At 37.0% G+C, this 11,565-nt stretch overlaps 1 protein-coding gene across 1 annotated transcript in view; it reads left to right on the top strand.

Moving 5' to 3' along the window:
• The first annotated feature begins 336 nt into the window (after nucleotides 1-336).
• Nucleotides 337-11,565, top strand: part of acad11 (acyl-CoA dehydrogenase family, member 11) — an 86,032-nt gene continuing 74,803 nt past the window's right edge. The window contains exons 1-2 of the mRNA XM_058764888.1: nucleotides 337-501; nucleotides 610-709. Of these exons, the coding sequence (XP_058620871.1) occupies nucleotides 377-501; nucleotides 610-709 (225 nt within the window). The 5' untranslated portion in view covers nucleotides 337-376. The remainder of the gene's footprint in view (nucleotides 502-609; nucleotides 710-11,565) is intronic.

Raw genomic sequence — 11,565 nt, 5'->3', positions numbered from 1 at the left:
TCTGCTTGTGCAGCTTGTTACAGTATGAGTTCTGATTGGCCAATAGCCGTTATATAGTTCGTAAATGATCATAAGTAGAGAATTTTAACATTTTTTAACATTTTAAAATTAATAATCCAAAGGGGATGGGGGATGGTGGCTTTTTTCGGCGCATGCCCTGCGTCCCAATGTGCATACTATCCACCCTATCTGCCCTAAATAGTATTGAAAATTACTAATGTCACATAGAATTTAGGATGGATAGTATGCACATTGGGACGCAGGCATGGTCTGCTGCTCCTCACAATAGCCTATCACATCATCAGAAGTTGATGACTTTTATTTTGAAATATCCTAAAGTCGTGAACTTTATTTCTCAATTTCACTTTGTAACGCAATGGATCGCCAAATCACCGCTGTCCGTCCAGAACATCGATTTGACACTAATAACCTGAAAAGATATCTGTCAGGGAAACTTGACAGCTTTTCAGGCAACAGCACTTTAACTCTGCAGCAGTACAGGTAAGAAATTTCACAACACACATCATTTTTCAAGTGCACCTCGTGCAAACAAAACGCATGCTTTGTTTGTTAGTTTGTTGTTGTATTTTACTTATTTGTTTTGAATAGAGCTGGACAATCCAACCCAACGTTTTACATTGAGACTGCAGATAAGCGTTATGTGCTCAGAAAGAAGCCTCCAGGAGAGCTGCTGCCCGGAGCTCATAAGGTACTGTGTTCTGTACTTCGCTCGTTGTAGTATAACAATAATGTGAAACTTAATGATAACTGAATAACTGATTATTTGTAGAATACTTGCAATGTAGAGTTTAATATAGTTTATTTGGGTCAATCCAACGCTATTGTGATCATGCAAAAAAGGACTTTGGCACCAGTGACTGTCCAACTTGACAACACAACACACATAAATATAACGTTAAGTAAACCAGCAGAGGGAGACAGAACCAAATAATTTTTAAATTTTATTTATTTATTTATTGATGCCTTTTTCACCTAATAAAATCTGTATTTTTTGTTTAAATCAAGAAGCCAGTCTGCTGTCATAATATGTAGCCTATAATTGGCTATTTTTTATGTCAAATTTTTCTGTATTGATGCGTTTCGTATGTGAAGTGGCGTGTGTGTGTCTCTCTCTCTCTCTATATATATGGATGGATGGATAGATCTTTAATCAGTTTAATAAACCAACAAGCTAAATTGTTATTAATTTACATTACTTGAATTTAAAAAGAAATAACAAAATATAAATATTAGATAAAAAACTATTTCAAAAATAATAATGTTGACAAAGTTTAAGTCTGAGTACTACAGATACTAAAAGTCAAATAAAAAAATAAATATAAGCTAAATAGAAATATAAAAAAGCAAAACATAATATAAATGACTAAAGCACAAACACAATTACTAAAATATAAACAACACAATGAGTGATGAGAATTTAAATACAATTCATGTTTTGATAGAGATGACTGCTTTTTAAAATTAAATATTACAAACCTCCAGAACATGTTTAAATGATCATTGTGTGTTAAATAAATGATAATCATGTTTAGTGATGTTCTTAGCAGGCAGTGGATAAGTTGAATTATAAGGACATAGCCTATTGAGTAACAGTTAGTACTGTCTGTGAATTATTTCTTTCATTTAAATAATTACATGATTTACTCAATAATTAATCTAATTAATTGCAAGTAATTGTATGTAAGTATTTTCAGAGGAAAAATACTAAATGCCGCAAATAAACAATTAAAAGATTAATTATTGTTACAGACAGGGGGGCGATGAAGAGACAACACACAAAAAGAGGCCTTTCAAAAAGTTAATGTTGTATGTTTTAATTCTCTTCATTAATTCAAAACAAGTTCTTCTGTCTGCATGTTTCTGGCTTCTGCTCTTTAAAGGGCTGTCCACCCAAAAATGAAAATTCTTTCATGGTTTACTCACACTCATGCTATACAATCATGGCCAAAAATATAGGCACCCTTGGTAAATATGATCAAAGAAGGCTGTGAAAATTAATCTGCATTGTTAATCCTTTTGATCTTTTATTTGACAAATTCACAAAAATCTAACCTTTAATTGGATAATACGAATTTAAAATGGGGGAAATATCATTATGAAATAAATGTTTTTCTCTAATACACATTGACCACCATTAACGGCAACCTTTTATTCAATACTTTTTGAAACCTCCATTTGCCATTTTAACAGCTCTAAATTTTCTCCTATTATGCCTGATGAGGTTAGAAAACACCTGACAAGAGATCAGAGACCATTCTTTCATCCAGAATCACTCCAGACCCTTTAGATTCCCAGCTCCATGTTGGTGCTGCTTCTCTTCAGTTCACCCCACTCATTTTCTATAGGGTTCAGGTCAGAGGACTGGAATGGCCATAGCAGAAGCTTGGTTTTGTGCTCAGTGACCCATTTTTGTTTTGTTTTTGAGGTTTTTGTTTGGATTATTGTATGGTTGGAAGATCCAAACATGGCTCATTATAAGATTTCTAACAGAGTCAGTCACTTATTGATTTTTTTTATCTGTTGGTATTTGATAGAATCCATGACGCCATGTGTCTAAACAAGATGTCCAGGACCTTCAGCAAAATATATAGGCCATACATTTTGGTATGGCCTATATTTTGATTGGAAAATTCTTAATTATTGCCCTGATGGTGGAAATGGGAATTTTCACTGCTCTAGCTTTTTTCTTAAAGCCACTTCACTAATTTGTGAAGCTCAATTATCTTTTGCTGCACATCAGAAATATATTCTTTGTTTTTTTTGTTATCGACAAAGAAAATATGCGTTAAAAAAACGTTGCGAAATTTGCTGTCTACAGCCTGTTTCCATCCAACTGGCCTTTTACCGATAAAATGGTGTGCATGATGATGTCATCCCTAAAAAAACAAATTGTCGCATAAGTTTTGGTTTGTCGCAAAAACAATTGCCCTTGAGCTGTTTCCATACATAATTTCTCCTATTGCGTAAATTATAGGCTAGTAGCCTGTTCTTCATCCATTTTAAACAAAACAACCTATTATTAAATTGTAGAGGCCTACATGAAATTATTTTTATTAACAAGTGTCATGATTTTTATTTTTATTTTTTGTACTTTGTAATGGACTATTAGATAGATAGGCTACTTAATCAAGCAATAATCATAAGCGTGCAGTTGTATTATTGTTTTTTCTGATTAACGTTTATAGGAAATAGGAATGTTCATTTCGATTATTTTATTTCTCCTAACCAACGGTCGTTAAGCCATACCGTTAACCGACAGGATTATGTTAAATTACAATTAAATTTAAATTGATAGGTGGCTATGACCCATTAAAAATACCTAAATTTGTTTTCCAGGGATTAATTTCTATACACGCAAAAAGCAGCATAAACAACATGAGCGTGAGGATTCACATGCACGCACCTGTAGCGCTTCTGCGAACAGAGCAAAACATAAGCTATTTTATATAAAAGAAATAGGCCCATATGCAAAATATATATTTCTAAATAATTAATGAATTAACAAAACCAAAGAAAAAAAAAAAACTAGCAGCCCATATGGAGAATTTCGGTTCATTTTTGCGATGCACTCTTGAGAAAGTGGCGTCCTGTTTGTTTCCTTTATTTCACAAAAGCACATGTTTTGTTTTTATTGTGAATGTACACAAATAAAATAAATATTTTGAACAGTTTTGAATACTTCAGAGATATTTTACTCATAAGAATTTCTAGGGGTGCCAATAATTGTGTCCAATGTGTACTTGAGAAAAACCTTTACTTCATAATGATATTTCCCCCCATTTAAAATTTTTACTATCCAAGGAAAGGTTAGATTTTTGTGAATTTTTTTTAAATAAAACATCAAAAGGATTAACAATGCAGATTAATTTTTGGCCATGACTGAGTGTATATATACAGGTGCATCTCAATAAATTAGAATGTCATGGAAAAGTTCATTTATTTCAGTAATTCAACTCAAATTGTGAAACTGAAGTAGTTTAAGTCTTTGGTTCTTTTAATTGTGAGGATTTTGGCTCACATTTAACAAAAACCCACCAATTCACTATCTCAACAAATTAGAATACTTCATAAGACCATTTTTAGTGAATTGTTGGCCTTCTGGAAAGTATGTTAATTTACTGTATATGTACTCAATACTTGGTAGGGGCTCATTTTGCTTTAATTACTGCCTCAATTCGGCGTGGCATGGAGGTGATCAGTTTGTGGCACTGCTGAGGTGGTATGGAAGCCCAAGTTTCTTTGACAGTGGCCTTCAGCTCATCTGCATTTTTTGGTCTCTTGTTTCTCATTTTCCTCTTGACAATACTGGCCAATACTGAGTTTGCTGGCCAGTCAAGAACACCAACACCATGGTCATTTAACCAACTTTTGGTGCTTTTGGCAGTGTGGGCAGGTGCCAAATCCTGCTGGAAAATGAAATCAGCATCTTTAAAAAGCTGGTCAGCAGAAGGAAGCATGAAGTGCTCCAAAATTTCTTGGTAAATGGGTGCAGTGACTTTGGTTTTCAAAAAACACAATGGACCAACACCAGCAGATGACATTGCACCCCAAATCATCATAGACTGTGGAAACTTAACACTGGATTTCAAGCAACTTGGACCATGAGCTTCTCCACACTTCCTCCAGACTCTAGGACCTTGGTTTCCAAATGAAATACAAAACTTGCTCTCATCTGAAAAGAGGACTTTGGACCACTGGGCAACGGTCCAGTTCTTCTTCTCCTTAGCCCAGGTAAGACGCCTCTGACGTTGTCTGTGGTTCAGGAGTGGCTTAACAAGAGGAATACGACAACTGTAACCAAATTCCTTGACATGTCTGTGTGTGGTGGTTCTTCCACTTAAATAGTTTTTAAACCAGGAAATAACATCACTTGAAAAACCAACACTCTTCAATCTATGCAGCAATATTTCATGATCCACTGTATCAAAAGCCTTTGATAAGTCAATAAAAAGAGAAGCACAGAAATCACCATTATCAATCGAGCCCACAATATCATTTAGAACTTTCAAAGCAGCTGTTGTAGTACTGTGTTTTTTACGAAACCCAGATTGATTAATGGACAACACTTTGTTTTCATTCAAATAACATGTCAAATGTTCACTGATAAGGCTTTCTAAGATCTTTGATAAAACACAGAGCTTTGAAATTGGTCTATAATTATCTAACATAGTAGAATCTCCCCATTTTAATAGAGGAACAACAAAAGCTGATTTCCAGATTTCCGGAATGACACCGGTATTTAGTGAAAGATTAAAAATATAAGTCAGAGGAGATGTAATAAATTCTGCTGCTAATTTCAAATAAACAGATTCCACACAATCAGGGCCTGGTGATTTGTTTGTGTCAAGTAATTTGAGTGCTTTATGAACGTCAGAATTCTTAATTTGTTTAAATCTAAATTCGTCCTTTTTTAAGCGACTTTCTGCATTGATAAAATCAGAATCAGAACATGCTAAATTATGTGATTCAAATAAAAACCCGGCGGCAACAAAATGCTTATTAAAACAATTAAGCATTTGTTCTTAATCGGATATGCTAGTGGAATCCATATTTATACATGAAGGAAAGCTAGAGGTGTTTTTACTACCTGTTATAAACTTTATGTTTTTCCAAAATTTCTTGGGATTATTTGCATTAAGAGTAGAATTAGCAATGAAATAATCAGCCTTAGCCTTTCTGATAGCGGCTGTACATTTATTCCGAAGCTGCCTAAAATAAATCCAGTCGGAGCTTAAGTCAGATAGTCTAGCTTTTGCCCAAGCAACATCACGCTCACGAATAAGAGCAGATAGGGCTTCCGAAAACCAGGGATTATCTCTACCTTTAACACGAAATGTTTTAAGAGGTGCATCCCTATTGATGATCGATATAAAACCATTGTAAAAATATATCCAGGCTGACTCTGCATCGGGGATAAGAAAAATCCTGTCCCAATTGTAATGTGCTACGTCAAGAAGAAAACCTTGTTCATTAAAGTGTCTCAAAGATCGTCTAGTAATAATGCGTGGTTTATGCTTAGGTAATTTGGTGTCTCTGACTATGGCAACGACGCAGTGATCACTAACATCGTTAGCATATACAGAAGCTAAAGAGTACTTATGGGGAGCATTACTAAAAATGAGATCGATTAATGTGGACTTTTTACTATCCTTCAAGTTAGGTCTAGTAGGTGACTCAACTAACTGAAAGAGATTAAGAGTGTCACAGATTGCTTTAAAACCATTAGATGCCGACTGCAGCCAGTTCACATTAAAATCACCCAGGAGGACCAGCTCTTTGTGATTCAAGGAAGTCACTGAATGCATCAGAGAGGAAATGGCATCATTACTAGCTGATGGAGGTCTGTAGCAGCCAACTACTCTAAGATGTAAAGTCTTGGAAACAATAAGGTTTAAAGCTAATAATTCATATTTTTTAACTACTGACTCAGAAAGTAACACAGTAACTTCATATCTATCCTTAACATAAACTGCTACCCCCCTCCCTTTTTGGTCTATCAGCCCTGTAAACAGTATAACCATCAATACCTATGGCTTTATCTGGAACCGTTTTATTAAGCCGTGTTTCAGATATTACTATAATGTCAGCACTGGTATTTTTTGCCCAGATACGCACTAAGTCCAACTTGGGAAGCAGGCTTCTCACATTCATATGAATAAAACCCAGACCCGATCTGGATGCAAAATCGGCAGGAACTTTAAAAGTTGAAGCAGTATTATTATAAGGACCAGGATTTAGTAAAACATTTCCTGATAACAATAACATAAGAATTATAAAACTCCGTCGCCTTACTGATTCATTTACATTTCTAGCAGATGAATTTGAACAAGTGAAATGATTTACAGAACTGGGTTCTTTTTTTGTTTGAGCAGACATTATAGAGTCCTCATACACAAAATTTGAAAGCAGTAACTTCAATCGGCAGTCCCAGAGAACATGAAAGTTTGTGTATACACCACTTGTCCAGTTTGTCGATTTTAAAGTTACAGGAGTATCATGATGTGACGAGGAGAGTGAGTCATACCTGTAACTGATGTTTCCCTGGTAGAATATAAGAAGTAAGGCCACCAGAGCCGCGCAATTAAAAGTAACAAACAGCATTGTCCATCTAAAGTCCGACTGAGTTGACTCGATTCGAATCCTTCTTACTGATGCGTAGTCTAGGGCACTCCAACTCGCCCTTTTCCCACGAAACGCTGCCCAAAGCCGCGAAGCAGAAGAGAGACCCACGCCAACACCAAACCACATCCAGCCCCGAAAAGAGAAAGCCAACAGAAAAGAATCACCACCAAAACATCGACCGTTAACCAATTTCTCAAAACGCTAAATGGACAGAGCCACTTGCGTTACGGTGTAGAGTTAGCACTTTCCTTAGCGAATGAGGGCGTAATCCATTAAACCCAATGGGCCAGCACCTTCCCTTCCTTGTAGTAGCGATATCGGAGCCCAAACGCGATCAGCAGAGCCGGCCAACGAACGAACCATGTCCCACGCCAAAGGGAGAAAGCCGACAGAAGAAAATCACCATCAAACAACAAATAGTAATATGCCAAAGTGCTAGTGGACAATGCCACTTGTGTTACAGTATAAAATAAGCACTTTCCTTTAAAAGAGGAGGGCTTAATCCTTTTATCTCAATGTCCAGCGTCTTCCCTTTCATTAGTCCACACACGGTCGGCAAATGATCGCAGGGAAGATCCACTCACAGAGATAAAATTTTTCTTCACTTCACTTAACATAAAACAACAAGCTCTGAAGTTGAAAGGAACAAACGAACATAAAAAATCTAAGACAAGCTTACACACAGACATAGACGTGCCGCCATCTTGGAATTTGGATGAATTGAGTTTGTTGCTTGTTGGATGGAGGCAGCCAAAGAAGCTTTGTGCAAGAGAGTCTAGTGAAAACACTAGGATTACCAGTGCTAAATAGAGAGAAGTTGGATCTTCACAGTTTTGGAGCCGAGTGTCAGTGATTACAGTGAATGCAATATCATGAAATTGACACTTTGAAGTCTATGGAATACAAATCAAAGAACAGAAATCGCAACAATTGGAACTCCAAGTCTGTACTGCTTTTATGAAAGTTCCTGGAGAACATGTGCAAAAAAAGTTCGAAGCTAAGGGTCTGCAATTCGCTGAATTTTTCTTTTAGCACACTAATGATTCTGAGAGTTCAGTGTTAATAGGAGCAGACTACTACTGGCAAGTGGTATTAGGTTGAGAGATTAACCAAATCTCTTGTATCCCTGGAAAGTATTTTTGGATGGGCTGAACAAGGACCAATTCCCATGTCTACTGTAACAGACACATGCATGCAAATCTGTTTAGAAGAAGATGTACAGATTTCGACAGTTGTGTCAGTCCAGCTGGAAGACAGCTGGAAGTCCAGAAGAAAAAGAAGCTGTACAACACAGACAGAAACTTTTAAGGATGGAGATTATCAGGTAGAGTTACTCTGGAAACCAAATATACCAGAACTACCAAACAACTTCAGGGTGGCTTAGAAAAGGTTTGAGAAGCTGCAGAGAAAACTAAAAGTTGACGTAACCTTTTACGCAAAATACAGAGACGTAATACAAGACTATTTACAGCAAGGCAGTCACTGACTCATAGTTTAAAACCACAGTTAACTATCTGGTTTCTTCAGCTTCCACTCGAGAAGAAATCTGCCTTTTAAACTTAAAGAAATAAAGATTTGACATTTATTGTGATAATTATCGTTATCAACTGATATAAAATTTTTGATTATGATTAATTTTTTTTAGCTACAGTGGTGTGAAAAAGTGTTGGCCCCCTTCCAAATATGTCTTTTGCGTATTTGTCACACTTAAAAGAATCAGGTCACCAAACAAATTTTAATATTACACAAAGATAATGCAAGCAAATACAAAATGCAGTTTTTAAATGATGATTTCATTTATTAAGGGAAAAAGGCTGTCCAAACCTACCTGGCCCTACGTGAAAAATGTATTGCCCCCTCCTATTAAATCATGAAAGAACTGTGATTAACTACATTATTTTAGAAAGCTGAGTTAAATTTCACTAGCCAAACCCAGGCCTGATTACTGCCAGACCTGTTGAATCAATAAATCACTTAAATAGAACCTGTCTGACAAAGTGAAGCATGTTTAAAGAGCAACACATCATTCCGCGATCTTAAGAAATTCATAAACAGATGAGAAACAAAATAGTTTACATATATCAGTCTGGAAAGGGTTATAAAGCCATTTCTAAGGCTTTGGGACTCCAGCAAACCATGGTCAGAGCCATTATCCACAAATAGAGAAAACTTGGAACAGTGGTGAACCTTCCCAGGAGTGGCCGACCTACCAAAATTACTCCAAGAGCACAAAGACGACTCATCCAGGAGGTCATAAAAGAACCCAGAACAACATCTAAAGAACTGCAGGCCTCACTTGCCTCAATTAAGGTCAGTGTTCATGATTCAACAATAAGAAAGAGACTGGGCAAAAACAGCATCCATGGGAGAGTTCCAAGGCAAAAGCCACTGCTGACCAAAAAGAACACAAAGGCTCGTCTCACATTTGCCAAAAAATATCTTGATTATCCCCAAGACTTTTGGGCAAATATTCTGTGGACTGATGCGACAAAAGTTTAACTTTTTGGAAGGTGTGTGTCCCGTTACATCTGGCGTAAAACCAACACAGAATTTCATAAAAAGAACTTCATACCAACAGTCAAACATGGTGGTGGCAGTGTGATGGTCTGAGGCTGCTTTGCAGCTTCAGAACCTGGATGACTTGCCATAATTGATGGAACCATGAATTCTGCACTCTATCAGAAAATCCTGAAGGAGAATGTCCGGCCATCAGTTTGTGACCTCAAGCTCAAGTGCACTTGGGTTATGCAGCAGGACAATGATTCCAAACACAGCAGCAAGTCCACCTCTGAATGTCTCAAGAAAAACAAAATTAAGGTTTTGGAGTGGCCAAATCAAAGTCTGGACTTGAATCCAATTGAAATGCTGTGGCATGACCTTAAACAGTCCATTCATGCTCGAAAACCCTCCAATGTGGCTGAATTAAAACAATTCTGCAAAGAAGAGTGGGCTAAAATTCCTCCACAGTGTTGTGAAAGACTCATTGCCAGTTATCGCAAATGCTTGATTGCAGTTGTTGCTGCTAAGGGTGGCCCAACCAGTTATTAGTTTTAGGGGGCAAGCACTTTTTCACACAGGGCCATGTGGGTTTGGATTTTGTTTTCACTTCATAAAAAAAAAAAAATTAATTTAAAAACTGCATGTTGTGTTTACTTGTGTTATCTTTGATTAATATTTAAATTTGTTTGATGATCTGAAACATTAAAGTGTGACAAACATGCAAAAAAATAAAAAAAATCAGGAAGGGGGCCAACGCTTTTTCACACCACTGTATATTGCCCAGCCCTTGTGACTTGCTGCCTTTGCAGCTCAACCGCCTTGGTGGCTAGTTCCTATAACTATGTTCTTATAACTACCCGGTGCGAAAGCCCCTAATGGTGAACTTAGTGCTCGACTGAGTGTCATGTATTCACCTACTGCGGCATGTGACTACTGCCTGACTCCTGTATCAACTCATATTTAGATTTTCCCAGCTCCCCAGGGTATTTATGAGTAAGCTCTTGCTTAGATGAAAGATTCTGAGGCAATGGTGCTCCACACAGAGGTATACAGTGGCTGACTCCACCTTGCTCTCAAGCGGCATTGGATATTGCAATGCAATAGCTTGATTAATTCTTTCCAGAGAAAGAGAGAAATGTCTAATTTTCTTCTCTCAGGGAACCATGGTTATGTTGAGTAACCTGAGTAGGGCTGCAACAACGAATCGATTAAATCGATAAAAATCGATTACTAAAAGCGTTGGCAACGAATTTCATAATCGATTCGTTGTGTCGCGACGCGAGACGTTTGATTATTAAAAAAAAAAAACTTTAGTTGAGCGGAGTGAACACACTCGGTCTCTCTCACGCACGGATGGTAGCAGAGTTTGGCGCCTCATAAAAAAAAAAAAAAAAAAAAAACAGCGGCGGTAGAGGAAAGATACATAGCGGAGGCAGAGAAATCAGTGCGACCCAAGTCATCAAGGTGTGGGAGCAGGGGCGGCGTTTGCGTATGGCAGAGTATGGCAGTTGCCATACCCTAGCCCAGTCAGGTGCTGTGAAAAATTATCCAAACTTGAGTCGCTTATAATTGGTTTTATTATTTTAAATCAGAGAGTTTTAAAAATAGTAAACCAATGATAAGCATTAAAATAACTTGTCAGTAAAACTTAACGCCATTGGATCATCAAGCTCTCAGCGAGACCTCGTAACTTCACCCGCCTCCGTTCAGATTGACTCACCGCGCACAGCCTGGAGAAGATGAGATCTCTGCTTTTTCGCAATGCAAGGGTGAATAAATAATTGGTGTTTGAATAGTACAGCGTTTTCTTTACTCAAACACTATGTTAGTAAAGGATAATGTTTTTGTGTGTTTGAAGAGTGGAGAAGAATTAGTTATTTGCTGTCTATATACGTTTTAAATATCCTGTGCATTATGTGCATA

Source organism: Onychostoma macrolepis, chromosome 24 (genome assembly GCF_012432095.1).
Source record: "Onychostoma macrolepis isolate SWU-2019 chromosome 24, ASM1243209v1, whole genome shotgun sequence".
Taxonomy (NCBI): domain Eukaryota; kingdom Metazoa; phylum Chordata; class Actinopteri; order Cypriniformes; family Cyprinidae; genus Onychostoma; species Onychostoma macrolepis.
The sequence above is the reverse complement of the archived record's forward strand: the minus strand, read 5'-3'. Positions and strand labels throughout refer to the sequence as shown.